The sequence below is a fragment of the Dipteris shenzhenensis genome, chromosome 27 (genome assembly GCF_047967505.1).
Source record: "Dipteris shenzhenensis isolate YYH24624 ecotype China chromosome 27, Dip_SZ_1.0, whole genome shotgun sequence".
NCBI classification, from domain to species: domain Eukaryota; kingdom Viridiplantae; phylum Streptophyta; class Polypodiopsida; order Gleicheniales; family Dipteridaceae; genus Dipteris; species Dipteris shenzhenensis.
The window spans coordinates 35,490,619-35,510,132 of record NC_141622.1 but is presented as its reverse complement, the minus strand read 5'-3'; the positions used below and the strand labels follow the sequence as shown (position 1 = coordinate 35,510,132).

The 19,514-nt window shown below is 39.5% G+C and overlaps 1 protein-coding gene across 1 annotated transcript; it reads left to right on the top strand.

Moving 5' to 3' along the window:
- The first annotated feature begins 16,694 nt into the window (after positions 1 to 16,694).
- Positions 16,695 to 17,414, top strand: LOC147884220 (uncharacterized). The gene is made up of 2 exons (XM_087399123.1): positions 16,695 to 17,090; positions 17,196 to 17,414. The coding sequence occupies exons 1-2, from the start codon at positions 16,850 to 16,852 to the stop codon at positions 17,339 to 17,341; spliced, it is 387 nt and encodes a 128-aa protein (XP_087255249.1). The 5' UTR covers positions 16,695 to 16,849; the 3' UTR covers positions 17,342 to 17,414.
- Positions 17,415 to 19,514: the final 2,100 nt, after the last annotated feature.

Genomic DNA, 19,514 nt, shown 5'->3' with positions numbered 1-19,514 from the left:
GTTATATTGGTTATTTTACAGAAGTTATATGTGCATTAATATGGCTGCTTTAGGAGACTGGTTTTTTCAGAAGAAACATAAATATGCTCAAATATGAAATCATTAAATTTGTAAATTTAGCTTGTAGCATGATAAGAATCCCTGGATATAACTACTGATCACACATTGTTATGTCTGCTAGTAATGCAAGAACAGCTGAGACCCATGGTCAGTCTTGAAAGCAACCACTGACATTTTTCCTTAACCCCTGCTTCATGGTTTTTAAATGCGTATGACAATATGCAGGGGGCATCACAAACCCTGCATTTGCCAGTTCATTGAATGTGTAGAAATTGACCACTAGTTTCCCCTTAGTGTTTGGCTGTTGCAGTGCCTCTTGAAGAGGTAGTGTGGTCCGTTACCTGCATGTAAAATTTTACTTTTGATTATGACAAGGAGGGGATGCAATTTAATATGAGATTTAGTTGATGTTAGTGCTGTTTGGGTTTGATGTGCCAGAATTACATGGAATTTGAGCTATTGCAGTCTTGATCTAGTGTAGAAATGTTCTTGTTAAAAAAATGTATCACATTTCAAAACATTATGTTTAAGTAGAAACAGTCACATCTTATTTCACCTACTCACAATACGTGTGCTTGTGCATGCAGGCAGTAACCTATCCAGCAGTAATGTAATATGTCACTTGTCTATCATGTTTTTGATCGCCAGAATACACATAATTCTGTGATAGAAAATGGCTTGTTATGACTTCTTGCATACCTAATAAAGCTGTGCACTAAATACAAACAGCTGCATCTTGTTCTGCACTCATGCTTGATTCATTTTGTTGGAAACATGATGGAAAATGACGACCATGTTCGAGTGGAAAGGCATTTATGTAGCTTCTCATTCATTTAAAACAGAAGTAACTTTTTGTCAATGGTATATGGTTTTTGATGACGCTATGAATTTGGGAAATTATGTTGTATGAAAGGTCGCCAGAGAGTTTCCCTTACTTCGACGATGTGGAGGCATGTTCAAGGCTTGACTAGAGACCATCCTGCATAAGCATCACATGCTATTTTTCTTTCAATAGAATCATTAAACGATCCCATCTTTACTCTCTAAAAAGTGTGCTTATGTTTTTGGTTCTCACATGTGGGTTAAACTTATTGTAGACAGAGGAGACAAGATAGAGGCATTCAAGAGTCTTGTGGTATAGTGCATGGTAGTTAAGGAATAATTGATTTTAAGACAGCCTTACCATATCCGAGTGAGTTTCTCAAGATGAAAATAAAGTTTAACCAAAATGAATGTAGCTTTTTTCCAACCAAAAAATGTACATTGTGCAGATACACAAAGTGGAGGATCCCATGGACATTGGGAACTACCAGACTCTCATGATTGGTCATTCTTTGGTCAAGATTTATGGTCAGTATTAGAGAGAGGGATCAGGGGCTACACAGAGACACACGGGCAGGGGGCTCTAGGATAGGCAAGATTTTGGAGACAACACTCCACTCTATATCATATCTTCAAACATGCACTCTATCATTGAGGAGGCGAGGTCGAGATCCCGAAAAGCCTATGCTTGCTTTGTAGACTTATGGAAGTGTCTTGGACATTGTCTCATGGTCTTGTATGATTAGGAGACCTTAGGAGATGTACATTCTAGAGGTCATTATTTGGGAGATGATGAGCCTATATGAATCCATTAGACGAAGAGTTCGTGTCCAAGGAGGCCTATCAGATTGGGTTGAGAGCATGATCGGAGTGAAGCAGGGATGCCCTCTTTCACTGACTCTCTCTCTCCATTGACGAGATCTCTTCCTTTATTGATAGCCTAGGAGGTGAGGGATCACTGTTGGATGACTTGATGATATAGATATTGCTACATGCAGACGACATACCTCATATCGTCTTCAATAGAGGGATTGAAGAGACATTTGAAGTGAGGTGAGTCATTGGACACAGCTTCACTTACTACTGAGGTGAGCCATTGGACACATACTTGGGAGCAATCTTCACAGGGTTAATTTTCATGATGACACATACAACCAGGGCATGACTCACACGAGGATAGGGAACTTTGGTCTGACTAGAGAGGCAGTGCTTGAAGGTGCACTTTTAAGATCTGTCGACGAAGGGTTGGCTTTTCGACACCCTAGTGAGCTTGACTGCCAGGTATGCAGCTCCTTTTCGGGGGCGATAGAATGTAGGAGATTTGAGAAGCTATAGATAATCATGGGGTCTAGGATGATTTGGAGTAAGTCCTTGTTCTCTCATTAGATAGAACAACTAGAGTTTGCCATGACACTAGGGTCAAATTTATATAATTTTCCAGACATACATTCCTCCACAGAATTTGGGCCGTGCTCCATTGGAGACTGCTGAGGTTGGCACTAGAGTCATCGAGATGGCTAGCAAAGAGCGGGTCCATACAGTATGATATGCATGTGTATACACATGGTTTGTCAGTAAGGATGTTCAGATGGATTAACTTTTCCTCTTTTCGTGCATCATGGATGCATTGCTCGAGTTGACCCAACGAGATGAAAAATTCATCCTAATTAAGAAGTATTGTCATTTTATTTAAAACTAAAAAAAATAGCTTGAAAATTTGGTGTTAGATTGACCTTAAAACTTTAGGTAGAACTCAAAATAATAGATGAAATTTGCAATCCATAATAATTATAAGGTTTTAAACCATATAAGTTATAATGGAAAATAATCACAACTCCAAAATACCTTGTCAATGCCTTTGAATAATTCTAAGAAGTGGCTAACTTAACAGGACATAATAGTGTCCCAGGTCATTTTTATGACCTTTTGCTAAACTAGTGTTAAGAGTACATTATTTTAGCATTTGGCATACTTGGATGTATGATGTTTGATTGTCCATATGAGTAATTGAATCTATACTCTCTATGGGCAAATGGAAAGAGGTAATGGTACCTTGTATGGCAGTTTGGGAAAGTTGGCTTCCAGTAACAAGAGAGATTGGTATAAACTTTTGGTACATGCTGTATGGACTTACAACACTATGAACAAAGTCACCACCAAGTATTTCTATTCTAGTTAGTGTATTGTATAGATGTTATTATGCACTTAGAGTATGAGATCCCTAGCCTAAAGTAGTCACAGGTCCTTCAAGCCACTAAGGTAGACTTATATTCTATAACTATATACATGAATTGGATGAAGACTAGAACATGCTAGGTGACATGATGAGGCACAAGAGATGAAACAAAAAGTGGCCTATATAAGGCCTTGAAGACTATAGGACCTCACTGAAAAGTGAAATTTGATGCTCGCATTGATAAGGGTTTTGATAAAACCTGATCATCACAATAAGATGTACCTAAAGAATGACATCCCTTATTGATGAAAAGCTTTGGTAGTAGACCTTGGCCATTATGCAATGAGTTTTGCAAAAGAGTAGAGGATGATAATATAACCACAAATCTTTTTTTAGTAAGGAGAAGGCAAAGCTATTGGCTTTTAATAATTAACAATGATACTGACTATCATAAGTCCATGACATGGATTAAACAAGTATGTTTTTATGATAGCAAATTTAGTTGCAAATCTCAAAGAGGATTGATCTACCATTAGTCTAGATTTTTTTTGGTTTTACTAAAAGAGATAGGATTTACTATATCTCTAAATGATCACTTAAGACCAAGGGACAACTTGAGAGTGTGATGGACTGTTCTAGGTTGCCTTTGTCATGGATAAGTTGTGATCGCATTGATGCTATTTTTTCAAAGTTTGAGAACTTACAAGTGAAAGGGAAAAGGAAGATCATAGCTCAAGGAAATAAAATTACAACCATCCTTTGAAGGCCTTACTTGATGATATTCAAACCTTATCATGCAAGAGTATACAAGGTAGAATAGTAAAGCACTATGGAGTTGTAGTAGGACATCTCTCTCAAGAAATGGTCATAGTTTGGCTATGTAAATCTCTCTTTTTTCCTCATGAGGATTTCAAACAATAAAATTTAGTACCTATACTCTTTGTTTCAAAAGAATTTGCTTTGAGAAAATATATTGTTTTATATGTGTTTAAATGTAAGCATAAAGTATACATGAGAATGTAAGCATGCATGATTTGACAATTGAACATGCTAGATTGGAATGTAGTCCTTGGGAGGAGTACCCTGAGAGGTAAGAGTAGAAAAATGGAGAGCCCTCTGAGAGTAGAAAAATGGAGAGCCTTGCTCTATATTTAAATATTTTCAAAAGCATAGTAAGTCAAATCAGGTGTACAAACATCCATGGTATTCCTCTTTTACAATGCAAGATTTGTATTACCAAAAATTACAAAACTAATGTTGTGACAACAATCTTTAGAGCTGTGTCAAGAAGATTGATGAGACCATCATTATGCCTACAAGCTTTAAGAAAATTATTGATCAAATTATTAATGAAAAAGAGCATAGGACATGACAACAAGTAGTCTTTCTTATTGATGAGTTGCTAGAGTTCGAAGAGGGAGAAACTCATCAACTTCCTATCATGTGATAAAAAATGATTGTAATTAATTGGCAAAAGGTAGTGCCAAAAAATGAGTTACCATGAACTTATACTTGTTTGGGTGGCTAGGATAGACCCCCTTAGGTGTTCTATGATTTGGCGCTCCCAAAAAATAGAGGAGGATTTTTTAGTGCTCTTTTCCAAAGGTCTTACAATGCAAGCAATGGTTCTAGCTCCAGTAAGAAAGAAATCGGGAACAAAGAAGCCAGTCTAATACACACATATTGCTCAAGAACGTAATGGAAAACAACCTAAGATAGGTGATCTTGTAAAGAGAGAAGAGAAAAAATCACAAGCCAGCTTTGGAGGCATTCTTGGATGGGCTCTCAAAAGTGCACAAGAAGATACATGTGTTTTATTGGCCCAAATCATGCACCTAAATCATCGGAGGCTGTTGATTCCCCAAGTATTTATATTATTATGTTTCTTGATGAAGACTTGCATGTAGACTCTGTTGCCTGGATGAGAACACATGCCATTGTTGGTTTTTTGCTCAGGTTATGCCCTCTAGCCACATTCCCATAGATGTAGGTCATAGAAAATTTGGTGAAAAGTTGTCACATGAATGCATGTTTCCTAAGAAAGGGGTATTTTTTCTATCAATTTGAGAGGTTTGATATGGCCTCTAAGGTGTTTTAGTAGTGCCTGCTATTCTAGAGCAATTAGGTTGCAAGAAGATTCATAAAGGGAAGGCTTTTAGATTTGTTGGCATTCCTATGGGGTTTGAAATATTTACAAAGGATAGATACGAGTGGTTCCACTTGATAAGTTCAAAAAGGAACTAGAAAATTGGGGAGGGCACCAAGCCAACCTTACTAGAAGGAGGCTAGTCCTCAATCGTTGTCTATATCTAGTTGATGTCTTCTATCTCTCTAGCTAGACACCCTCTAGAGAAAGTATTGACAAACTTATCAGTTTGTCTAGATCTTTTTGTGGGGAGGAGTTGGGAGAATATCCAAGATTAAATGGTCTTTCTACACTAGACCAAAGGATACGGTGGTCTAGGAGTAGTTGATATTGAACTATCTAACTATAATGGTGCAGCAGTATGGATTATTAAGGTAGTTCTAAATCAAGGGTTAGAGTGGTCACAAATCTTACTCAAAAGTTTCAAACATGCTAGTCCTCTAAGAGATTGCAAGTGGAAGAATTATCCACAATGCCTGGGGGGGGTCAATATGTATAAATCTGATACATCACATAAGTTCAAGGCCTAGTTGTAAAACCCCTTGTCTATAAGTTTAAAACACACCCTTTTTCTATTCCATCTGTGAATATCCCCTTTATATGATACCATTTTGTATATGCAAAATGTGTAAAAGGAGGGGTTAGAAAACCCCTTTAGTTGAACCCACATGATATGCTTACATATTTATGAGTGACTTCCCTGAGTTCTAACCTAAAGCTCTAATGTGTAACCTTGATTTACAAAAGATAGTCCTTTGTGGAAATATTTTGAAGTTATCAAAAGTCAATTAGTTTTCATTGGTAAAGGATCTTTAATGAACCTAGAAATTCTATTTGATTCTTTGTGATCCTCAAGGGAAATCCTCTAAAGATTAGAGAGATGATCTAGGCTAGAATCTTTTTTAAAAAGGTGTGCAATGCTTGGGCCAGTTGTGGCACAAAGAGAACATGAGGTGGAAGTCTGGGCTAGAGTTCAGAAGGGAATTACGACTCTCAAGCCAGAGGATGACTTAGTTATGACTAGGCTAGCTCTTTGGAATAGAAGGGAGGGTCCAACGTGCTATACCATAAACAATTGAATTGGGTAGGTTCTTCACAATATGTCTTTACACTTTGAAATCTGGGTAACACATGAAAAAGTTACATTAATTTGAAAGGAGATAGGTTTTCATATTTTAGTGTATGTTTTGTTTTACCCCCCCCCCCCCCCCAAAAAATCCAAACCCCCCCCCCCCCCCCCCTTGTACACATATTATGAAAAATATGTACAAACCTTATATTTTGTGGGAGGGGGGACATGAAATTTTCATATTTCTCCCTTGCATTTTTTATTTTAAAAAAGGAAATCCATGCATATTATTTATGGACCTTGTCCCCCCATATCATGGATTTTGGATAAGAGTAGTAACATATTACATATTGAGTTGGTGTCCCAGGGTACTCCTACCACTCCTCTAGATCTCGATGGGTACAGTAGGGTGACAGGATGACCAGGTAGTTCTTTCAGGCCACTGGCCCTAGATCAGCTGGTGCACAGTTGCAAAGACTCAGAGACTCTAGTGGGCAGATGCACTTGGATCTGCAGAAGATCTTGGAGTTGACCTCGGATTTCTATTGGTTCCAGGCCGAGGAGGGGTCCTTGTAGGTTTTGGCAGCCTAAGATTCATTTTGGGCACACATTCTAGAGAGGTGGTCTATCGGAGTGTGAGTAGCCAGTTAGATGCGCCTTTTTCGAATGCAGAGCTTTGGGAGGCCCTTCGGGCTTTTCCATCCCACAAGTGCCCCGAGGAGAATGGGTTGCCCTCAACTTTCTTAGGTGCTTCTGGGAGTGCATTCATACCCCCCTCCTCTTGGCATTTCAAGAGATCTTCGACTCAGGCTCTCTCCCTTCGACCCTGAGTTGTGGTTGGATATGCTCGATCCCGAAGGGGGGGGATCGATCGGACTTGAGATAGTGGAGACCGATCACTCTCCTTGACACTACGTACAAGATCTTGGCCAGGAGCGTAGCATCATCTTTACTTTCTGGGAGGCATTGGATTGGGCCAGAGAGGAGTCTCAGCCTCTCACGATTTTGCTTTTGGATTTCGAGAAGGCCTATGACAGAGTGGAGTGGTCTTTCTTGGAGGGCACCATGTAGAGGCTTGGCTTTTTGGATCGCTGGATCATGGGTGTCTCAGCCCTTTAGTAAGGGGCCTCGTTCCAGGTATAGAGCCCTAGAAGCTTCTTCTGCAGCGTGGTCTCCTTTGGAACACCCCCCGCACGGGTGGTCACTGGCAATAGTCACATAGATGGCTCTTTTGGGAGGCCCCCCTTATAGGGAAGGGCTCTCCCTTGATGCAGAGTCTCTTCAGAGTTTGGCAATGACGATTGACAGGGGGTCTTATCTGAGCTAGTCCTCAGTTTTCTTAGGAGTTTGCACGACAACTGGCAATTGGAGGTTCGGGATCAGGATGGTCGCATGATGGGACAAAGGTTACACATTGGTTGGGCTCAGTAGGACAGTGGCCCAGCTTGAGCATGCTATTGACGGGTTTGATGTTGTATATTATGAAATGTAATGACCTTTGGCATGCTTATGAACCATATAGCAAGCAAGTGCATGGAAAAAATAACAAATCAAAATTGCAAATAGTGTTGGATTTATTAAAAGATCTTTGCACGTGCACAAATTGCACATTTTTAAATTCTTCCATTCTAGGGTGAATCTAGATACCAATATCAACAACAACTATCAATGTTTTAAGACCACCATACATTAGTTCTACTAGTTTGGATTCCAAATTTTCCATCCGTTTTGGTTTTCAACAAATCAAAAAAATGTTATGGAGCGTGGCCTCAAATGGGTGTGCTTAATTTTAGCACAACATTGGAGGCCCATTAACCCATACCTAATGTTCTCATTTAGGTGTGTTCTTAGGTTAAGGAGAAGCTCACGTAGTGTGCTTTTGAATGATTACTTGGTTGCATGTATGTACATAACAAAATTTTGATGTTTTTGAATAAATTGATATATCCTATACTCTTAATTAGGATGCATGCTTCACATGCAAAATAGCACTTAAAGACCCTCTCACATCTTCGGGGTGGGGGCCCAAGGATGGCAAAGATTGAGGCAGTTATCCTAGAGTCTTGGTGGGCGGGCCTTCAGATTTTCACACCAGCACAGTGGTTGGGCCACTTCTCAAGGACAGGGGTGCCTCTTCGGATTCAGATATGCCCCCTTCCTCCCATTCTCAGCCGAGCTTGGTTCTACAGTGTGGGTCTAGGTGGACTCTTGCACTCTCTAACAGATGGAGATCCGTGGAGCCTTGGATTAGTTAGGGTGGCAAAGGGTCAAAGTAGTGGGCCGTCTGGGCAAGGAGTGGTCGATCAACCCCTCTTGCATCTTAGATCTGGATGCATCTCGCTGGTGCTTATGGTTATCGGAGGGTCATCCCCTCAGTGAGGTATAATAGGACCCAGGCGAGTGTTTCTGGCCATCTAGAGGAGGTCAGTAAGAGAGAGTGGAGGAGGTGCCTTTCTTCTCTTATACTACACACATAGGATGCCGCATGTAGTTGGAGGCGGTAGCCTGGACTCCATCAAGAGAGAGTCATTGGGCATCATAGCAGGTACCTCAAGAGGTGAGATCCAGGTTCTGGACACACCTCTAGTCCAGTCTTCGACTGCGAAAGATATCCTACTTTTTCTAGATGATAGCACACGGAGGTCTTCCTGTTGGCCCTTGGTTGGAGCAGATGCGGGTGGATGGAAGCTGCCATAGATGCACGATTGGGACTTTGGAGATGATCCCCCACTACCTTTGGAGCTGCCCAATAGCACAGAGGATAAGGCGAGGAGCGCTTCGAATTGTGGCGAGGCTTCAAGGCACACAGAGGGACCACGTGGGGCATGGCTGCTTGGTTATCAGAGGGTGGCCATGCCTTTTCCATTGACATGGTCTCTCCAGCATACAAGATACGAAGCTTGTGCATTCATAGCATTGAGTTTCATGAGTCATCTCAAAGCTTGAACTCCAATTGCTAGTGCAAAACAATGAGGCAATGGAAGACACCACCAATGAAGTCCCACTACAGTGCACAACAGTGGTGTACCAAGAGGTTGTGGCTGCCCTACAAGCAGAAGATCACCTCAAAGCACGAGTGCTCCAATAGAAGCAACTCCAACTCAAGATCATATTCGCTCATCCAAACATCAAATGGAAACGTTCCATAGGCTTGACCGAAGATGAAAAAAATATATTTTGCTTATCTACACATGCCGGGTTTATAGTACTCAGGATGGATGCTTTCATCACATATGTATGCCTCATGGGTAGTCCTCCCCTCAGGGTTATTGCTGGTTTGTTTCCATTGCTACAAAAGCCATCACTATTATTTACAAGGCATGAAATAACCAACATCCCACCCTTGCAGAGCTGATGATCCCATCACACCAACAAAAAAAACTATTAGAGGATCATAGGGCCTATCTCACATCTAACTTCCCATATCTAACCACTCTCTATGCCAATCTCATAACCTCACTTACCCTTGCTACTCTACCACCCTCTTAACCTTCCCTGAGCTACAGCCTAACATATACTCCCTTCATTATCTCTTTACTCATGCCTTCCCCCCTCTCAACTAACCCAATAATCACAAACTTACGATCCCCTCACACCTAACTTCTTCCCTTCCCTTGCTAATCCTACCCTCGAGTATTACCAAGCTACTCAAACCATTTGCCCAATTCTTCCCTCCCTCCCCTTTGATTCCCCTCCCACCACTAACATTCTTTCATATTTCTCCCCCATGTCCCCAAATTCTCTCCCTACCCTGCCATCACCTCCGACACTACTTATGCTGCCATTAGCAAAAAATGAATGATCTGAGCACTTCAACTACATGAGAAAATAATGTGCGACAACACTGACCGCATCCTTCGCCAAAGTGCTATCTTCTACAAAACATTGGAATACATTCTGGAGGTCCCCAACCACATCAACCACCATTTGCCTCCACTCAGTTTCAATCCCAATGAATGGATTGATGCTCAGAATACAAGTCGACTCTATCAAAGAGTCATTTTCTTAGAAGCACACCACATATCTCTGTTCAAACAAATGGTGGATACATGCTTCCTAGAAATGGAACAAAAATTGTATGGCGCTAAGGCTTTATAGCAGGATGATTGACTGGCATGCCATAAGTTCCACAGCCACTGGGTTACATGCATGGCATCCCAACTCTTTGATCACAATAAGCCATAACCCCAGGACGGCTAATAAAATGGATCCGGGATTATGTTGTCTCTGTGCCAACATGGACTTAGGTAGTACAGAATGTGTGTGTAGAGTAGCGGCAAAGCTCCACTTGTACTTCCATAAGGCTAGGAATAATCTCTCTTAGAATCCTCAACATGCATATCCAACATGCAAGTTCCACTTGCAACTCCTACATGCATGTTATACATGCAAATCCTATAGGCGATTCCTACATGCATGTTCTACATGTGAGTTCTATATGCAACTCCTATATGCAACATGCAAATCCTACATGCAACATGCACTCCTACGTGCAACATGAAACTCCTACATGCAACTTGCAACTCCTACATGAAACTTCTAGATGCAAGTTCTAATGTAGAGAGAGAATGTCATAAAATTCCTACATGCAGAGAGAGAAGCTCTCCAACTTGTATAAATACCCCATAATGGAATGAAGCCCACACTCTTTGGGGCATTGTGTTGAGTTCTAATTTGGTATTCCAAGCAATTGTCTCCAAGTGTCCATGCTTCCTTGCACTCCATGTCCAAAAGCATGTCTTAACCTTGCAACTCCTCCTCCACGTCAAAAATCATGTCCTAACCTTGCAACTCCTCCTCCCCTCTCCTCCAAGCTTGCAACCCATCCTCTCCCTCTCCTCCTCCCTCCTTCTCCCTCCTCCTCCCTCCTTCCTCCTCCTCCCTTCTCCTCCCTTCTCCTACCTCCTCCTCCTCCTCCTCCTTTCTCCTCCCTCCTCCTCGTCCCTTCTCCTCCCTCCTCCTCTTCCTCCTCCTCCTTTCTACTCCTCCTCTCTACTCTTACACCTTCTTTCTCTCCCACTCCTATACTCCCGTTAAACCCTTAGTCCCTCAACCCTTGACCTCCATGATCTACGAGGGAGACGAGTTCTCCGCCATGTACTCTACTCTGAACCTTGAATCCTCCTTCTGAACCCTGAAACTCTTCTTAACCCTAGAACTCCTTCTAAATCTTGGAACCTCCTTCTAAACCTTGAACCTCCCTCCAACCCTCAAACTCCTCCGAAACCCTTCATTACCCCAATCATGATGATGCATGTCCCTTTCACACATGCATGCACTATGTTTGCTTATCATACTTAAGCCTACGTCTCTCACCAGAATATGACCCGAGGTGCTAAGCTACACTTATACTACAAATGACGACACTGATATATCTGTAGGTGACAAAAAGCCTCGGAACCCTGCATATTGAGAATACCCTGCTCTTCCCACGGAAGCCGTGGGAAAGAGCCAACAACCTCATGGCCAAAAAGGTTGTTGAAGCACTAAGGATCAAAGTAACTAGATATTATTAATCTCCAATCATTAGGCACAAAGATGGACCCCGAGCATCATGTCTCTTTATCTCTAGAGTATGTGGGGGACAAAAATTCTTACAAAGGATGTTTGTCTCATTTTGATATATAATTTTGTGATTATCAAGTCTAAATTAATACTCTTAGGGAGCATTTATTGTTGCCAACTGCATTTCTTCTCTGATGAGCCGCACGGTCCACTCCTATTCTGATTCTTGACATTAGATGAAGATGTCCTTAATGAATACCTTGATAACCAAATTATGAGTCTTATCAGGCAAATCATCATCCATCGCTTTCCATTTGTAGGGTTTTCCATCTAAACCTTCTATATGTAAAAGACCTACAAAGATTTTGTGTTCCAATGAAATGCCTACAAAAATTAAAATCTATCAATAATAGTATTCTGTAAACTTGTCTTTTCTATACAAAAAATAATTGTTAAATTACTAAAATGTCATATTGGAAGTGTTGAATTGACATTGTACAAAGTCTTGACTATGGATCATTCTTGTTGTCCATCCATTGTCAAATAATTCACACAGCAAGTATATCTTATCTATGGTATTCTCAATTGTTTACAATTAGCAAAGAATTAATAGAGCATGGGAGTTGAAGAAGCCAAATCATCCTAGGATTTCTTCCACTAGTAGTTGGCTTGACATCATTGGACATTCTCTTTCTATATGATTCTTTCATCTCTATGCATGAAGGCGTCCACTCTAGAAGAGATTGTAATCTTCAATACTAGACTTCTTGATCTGACACAATGAACATTGAGTAACAAAAGAAGGTCCCACCCTTCTTCAACTCTAATGGCTTGAAGACTACCAATCTTAGCATGGAGGACATGCAACACCACAGTTATTCATGATATAGGCTCCCACTTCTTGTATTTATATGGATACAAATCTATCAAAAAAATTCAAGGATAAGAAATTTTGTTAGTGTCCCAAAAACCTAAATCAAAATACCTTAAAGCATGACCCTAATATGCAATTAAGTACTTACAATTGTGCCTACAATGTGGAAGGCCTACATCTAGATGCACATAGATGTAGATGGGTAAAGACATGTTGAATATATATGTGAGTGACTATATTGTTGTTGGGAGACATTTTGAAATCCAGGATTCTACCTTTCTAATGTTTAGAGATGTCCTTTGCATCCTTCTAAGCCACTTTCAAATACCGAGATAATACCCACAACTAGTGGCTTGCATTGTTATTCAAAAATATATCTTATAGAGATGAGGAATCCATTTCTAATGCTTATCCTTGATGTTTTATAGTATAACAGACTGTAAACTACCTCAATCATATCTATCATTTTCATTTCCATCTAGGCCCTATTCTAGTACCATATGCTTAGGAGTAGCTCTCTTTCTATCTCTTCTCACCCATAAATATAGTGGTTATTTGTCCCTCGAAATTCACAATCTCTCTCTCTCTCTCTCTCTCTCTCTCTCCCCCCTTCTCTTTGTCTCTCCTATACTAGGGAAGAGACAACATAAAAAATGCTCTTACGGCTTCAAATATAATCTACCTCTACCTCGTCTTTGCCTATTGCAACAAACATATAGATAGATTGTACTTATGTATTTAATAAAGAGACAAGTTCCAAAGTGAAATCACTTTATTACCTTGAAAGCATCTGTTCTTTCTTCTACAATTGATTCTCTATGCTTCAATAAGATAAAGGAGAAAAAGTGATAAAACATCAAATTTTCTTGCTCCTTTCAAGCAGACTTAAGTTGCATCTTTGGTTTCCAAGAGAGAGAGGAGCAAGTAGAGAATGAATGGAAGTGGTTATAAAGTAAGAGAGAAGAGGGACAAATAGATCTTGGATAGAAGTTTTCTCCTATATATTTTTGCAAGTGGAAAAAAAACTTGAATAGAGAAGAGAAAAACGATTAATCAAGAGCATACAATGAAGATAATAAATTGAAACAAGTTGCTAGAAAGTGGAAGGAATGCATGGAAAAGGTGGAACGTTTTGGAAGAGAGACTCTGAGAGGAGTGAGAGAGTTGATTTTTTGGAAGTCAAAGTTTTGGGCCAAAGGTTGAACCAAAAGGAAAACATGAGCATAGTTCAGTTAGGGGATAGTTTGAATGGGAGGAAAACAAGGAGGCTTGACATGGTCAGCCCTAGGGCACTAACTCAATATGTATTACGTTACTACCCTCGTCCAAAATCCAGGGTATGGGGGGGACAAGGTCCATATAGAATATGCATGAATTTCCTTTAAAAAATTCAAATATGCAAGGGAAAAATCTAAAAATCTCATGTCCCCCCTCCCACTAAAAATATAAGGCATATACCTTGAAAAATATGCAAGATTTTAAGATTTGTACATATTTTTCATAATATGTGAGGCCTAAGTGGGGGGTCTTTTGGATATGGGGGGGGGGGAACAAAAAATACACTAAAATAGGAAAACCCATCTCCTTTCAAATTAATGTAACCTTTTTATGTGTTACCTAAATTTCAAGATGTAAAGACATATTTGAAGCTTTTTTAGTGTAGAACAACCATGTTAATTTAACTAATTTTTACTCATGGCATATTGTTAAATTCATCTCATACTCAAGATTTTGATAGGTTTTTTAACTAAATGGAGTTGGCACCCTAGGGGTCAGCAGGCCACGCCTACCAAAGGGTATTTTGGGGTATTTTGGGAAAAGAATGGAATTTCCCTAGATTTGGGGAGCCTCTGGTACAGAGTAGTCCACATGGCATAATTCCCTTAATGGATTCCATATTCCCTTATCCAGGCCTCTAATATTTTAGTAGTTCTCTAAAGGGCCCCTTAATTTTTATAATGGTTTATATAGTAAATAGGTATTCAATGACATTTAAAGTTTTTCATTTTATGTTGGTTGAGACAAAGTCCTCTCCTTCCAAAGATGTGTTTATATGTTTTTTTCCTTAAATTCCATGCTTTGCCTACTATGGAGAATGTCCTATGCAATGAATGCATATCATTTAACTACTTCAACATACTAACTTTGTTATTGGCTCCCTTTTATCTCTCATTTAGATAGTATTGTAAATGTTTTATTCTTATCCCTATTATCTACATAAAATTAAGTGAATACTATCCTAATCAATTTATTTGTCTACCTCTATTTACACGGTCAATTTTTTAATTCTATCAATTGTGATCTTAGTCATCTAAATGAGAAGAAGATATCTCTTCTCTCACTCATTCATCTACAGTTAGTAGTTTGTACTCTTGATTATCCACTGAAAGTGCTTGTAAGGAAATGTTTGCTAGATGTAGGATATGAAATTTCCACAACTGTCATGTCTTTCGTGAAACATTGTCCTTTATGTAATAATTATATTGATGCATAATAGTGCTATTGATGTGGGAGCCTCCTTGTTGGCACGAAGGAGGAATTTCCTTTGTTCCTTCACTTATTCATGGAAAGGCCTTGAGAAAATCATGATTGTGTATAGATTAAGAAGTGTAAAGGACCCTTGATGCTTTGGAGTGGTGGTGCACATTCACTTTTTAAAAGCCAAAAAAGCACATGATTAGGAGGCATTGAGTGCTCCTTCACTTACATTGAGGACCATATGAGGTGCATCATTGTTTAGAATTTTCCTTGTTGTATTTTTTAAACACCTTAGTTAGTTCATTTGCATTGCTATAGTTACCATAAAGGATGCACAGTCTTGACTTGTTACCTTTATGGCAATAGTTTGGTCAAAGATATGACGGGATGAAGAGTAATCAAAATCAATTGAACAATCAATTCCTCAATCATAGCAATAATCTAGTACTAAAGCTTTATTAAACCCAAAGCACATAGAGAACATGAGAATTGATTCAATGATACAAGGAGAGAGTGTGGCAACATTAGCCTCATATTAGCTAACATTAGATCAACACTTTTCGAATGGTTTGCTAATTATAGCCTTCTCTTGGGGGGTTGGAAACAAAGAAATTCTATGTATAGCTTTGAAATTATTGTTTTTAAAAGTAAGTCTGCACATTATGCTTTAAGGTCTATTGTCTATATCCTTAATCGATCCTTTGAAAAAGAAGTTATGAAAATATTTATGATCCTTAACTTTTTATCTTCCTTGACTAATGATGTTAGTCCAAAGAAATATGTGTAGCAATTTCCTCATATTTGAAAAAAATCTAAAATATTCTCCAAAGGCAAGAATAATGCAATGTAATGTGAGACTTTCTTAAAGCAAGGAGAGGATTAAAGTTCCAACTATAGTCTACTATTAGCTTGGTTAGGCTATCCAAGAGCCGAGTATTAGTGTGGACCTCGTATAAAATACCTAGGAGCAAATGGAATACATGTGCTAAATGAAAATATACACAAACTACCCTAGAATGTAACTCTGGTGCTGTTCGTTAATGCGTTTATAGGGTTTGCCTCTAGAAAGGATAATATTCTAACTAGGTTGGCAGCCTTTCTAACTCCAAATTGGACCTGAATCCTCACGATTATCCAATTGGGGTTTCAATAGCAAGGTAGTGAGCTTTGTCCAACAATTACTCAATCAAGTGATGGCAAGAAAGAAAACATGCAATTATCTCCCTCCTTATATAATAGATCTGCGAGAAGAGTGAATAAAAAAGTATGCTTTTGGGTCAAATTTGGAAGGAGTGTTTTAGTCCCTTAGATCAATCTAAAATCCAGGGCCTAAAATTGTACACGTGGCTTAAGGAGAGCTCACAAAAGTTTGCTTTTCTAGAAAGCACTTTTCAAACCCTTGGATCTTCATAAAGATCAACGCCTATAATCACGACACATGGCTTAACGAGGGCTTAGAAAAGGAAAACTTCCTTCTGGGCTGCCTACCATAAAGATTGAGTAAAATTTGAGAGAGGAAAAATAAGACTGAGTGAAACATAAGAGGACAAGGTGAATTGCTTGAGAAGGTTGAGGCTTTTTGTCATTTGAGGCAAAGTGCTCGATGCTCGCCTTTAAACTTTGAGATTTTTTTGTTTGTACGCAAAGTAAAGTGTTTCCTTGTTAGCTTAAATTGAAAAACAAGTGTTGCAGAGCCACAAAAGCCTTAGACCGCTTGCCATGGATCGCCCTCCAACACGAAGAATATTAGCTCCGCCTTCGGAGCTTCCGCTCCTCCAACAACGCGCAGAGGATGCTAGGCTCGCTTTGGAGCGCATGGAGGCCGCCATCGCCTCTGAGCTCCGCGTCATGACCCAAAGCGTCGCTGAGAAATTCGACCGAGCCGCTCGCTTCAAAGACGCCAAGGAGAGCGTCTGCGGCCGCGTGAACGCAAGCCAAGCAAAGATCGTATCATTGTTGGGTACGGGTCATCCACTGGTGTTCTTGTCATTACGAGAGTTAATTTCGCTCGCACCACATGTTGGCTGACCAAAAGTTTTGCAACTTACAATGGATGGATCTGCAGGTCAAGTCAACAAAAGCTGGGGCATCGAGAACGCAGGACTGCAGCCTGCAGCTGTGCCGAGTACTGGAACCACGCGAGTGCCCACAAACAGTGACGGCAGGACTCCCAAAGCCAGTGTTGAAGGCAAACGCGTTGCCTTCGCATGAATCTCCTGCCGCTCCATGAATAAGCATCCATCCACGACTGTATTTTGTTTCAATTAGAAGAGATTCCATCTAATGAGACGTTCAATTCTTCGTTTAGCGTAGCTACTCTTTCGTGGCCTTCCTTGAATTTTAGACAAGTTCGTAGCATTTTATCGAAGTGCATAATGGATTCAAGCAAACTTTTCAAGTAGTCATCATTCAAATGATAGAAAGACACCTAAAATGTATGCATGTCTGCGCACTCGAGTGTGTGTGTGCGTGTGAGAGAGAGAGAGAGAGAGAGAGAGAGAGTCTGTTCTTAATAGACGAAATGGGATTCCTCTTTACATCTTATGGTAACTACGTCTTTCCCGAACCCTCTCTTTCAAATATCCCTTATGAGAAAGAATTGCTAGCTATCAAAATTTAAGAAAGAGAACCTTTGCACATGATTATGCATGGACCATGTACCTAACAGCTTGTGGCAACCTCTCGTACTTTAAGCGATGGTGTTTGAAACAATGACGTCAATGAATAAGTTATCTTAGTTAGGGAGATCTAGGCATGGAAATGATTACTTGGGCTTCTATGTCCATCATCACTTTCTATTGGAGTGCGAGAGACATCCAAGGTCACGAAAGAGGTTCCGCCACTTTAGTGAAGGAAAGGAACTATGGGAAGAAGAAATTGAGGTAGACGTAGTGTCAAATTAACCTCCCACATTGAACTTGTTCATGTTATGTTCAATAATGGAAGAACATGGTTAAGCTTAGGATTGTGATTAGTGTTATCATCTAGGTAAACTTACATTAAATATTAAATATTTCCTTAAAATATGGGATCCCTACAAAAATTGGACCCCTACAAGGCATTCTCATTAATGGACAATGCATTTAAGAATGCGAGAAGCCTCCAGATATATATCATATATTTTCTTATGCTTTAGTTTTGTTGATTTCAAATCATGTCATCTAATTTCATTTTCTTTTGTGCTTTTTAAAAGAAATCTTTTTGAGATGCCTCTAAATTTTTTCTTGTAAAAACATACATTTTCAATTTTATTAGTGCGATACTAAATTTACTAAATAAAATCACATCGTGTTAATAAGATTTGTTGAAAATTGTAAGACATTATATTCCTACTAGGATGGAAAATATTTGAGTGTATTAATCTTTGAATTTGACATTAAAAGTAAAGGTTTTAATCAATACATATATCGCTCTTTATTATGAGAAAAATGGTTCAAGCTCCATTGTACATCATGCAAAATGAAGTGTTACAAAGAGCATGCTTATTTCTTTCAAGCAACCTAAGATTATAAAAAGGAATCTTTTTCAAGTTGCTTTTCATGCAATCTAGATTTCGTTCTTCTTTTTGGACTTTTCATCCAATTTCATGCAAGAAGCTCTTTGTGATGCTGCCCCATAAATTTCCTCTATGCGAAGAGGCTTTCTCACACGGTCCTAGTGCATACTAAATGCATAGTTAGATCATAGACTTATCCATTAAATTCATTGATGTTTTTCCTTGGTCATATCAAGACCTCAAGCTCTGGGTCTATCCATTAAACGTGGAGCATCCAATTCCCTTGAAGCTAAATGTCATGCAAGTTTGGCAACCATGTACATAGCTAGCAGATAAACTATGAGATTGTCGCTATGCAAAAATCTAGAAATTGCATGAGGCTAGCCTCATCTTTCCCATAGCTATATCCAAGTGGTACTCTCTAGTGCTTAGTATGCTTAAGAAGAGATATATAGTACTCCAAGTCTATGTGGACTAGCAAGAACTAAATAAGGCAACCATCTGAAATTCATATTTATTCCCTTTTAGACTAAATCTTCAATTAAATATCAAAGCAACATCTATAAAGCTTCATGGGTTGGGCGTGGATTGTTTGTTGGGTATATCTAGATAGTGGACAAACTCAAGGCCACCTTTGTATCCATGTTCAAAGTCTTTGGGTGTCGCATTCTGTCATTTGAATTACAAAGCACTCTTAACACAAATCAAGGTTTCATGTTCAAAAATTCATTTGGAGAACACATCTCAGAGAATGTGAAGGTCCATCAATAATTAAGCTCTAGGCACTCCCATACCCATACATGTACAGAACACATCTTAGAGGACATGAAGGTCCATCAATGATCTAGCTCTAGGGACTCCCATACCCATGCATGTAGAGAAACTAAG

Excerpts from the sequence above, each read along its gene's own strand:
- LOC147884220 (XM_087399123.1), top strand. The coding sequence starts at position 16,850 with ATGGATCGCCCTCCAACACGAAGAATATTAGCTCCGCCTTCGGAGCTT. Across the intron at positions 17,091-17,195 it reads AAAGATCGTATCATTGTTGG|GTCAAGTCAACAAAAGCTGG; the intron begins GTACGGGTCATC and ends ATGGATCTGCAG.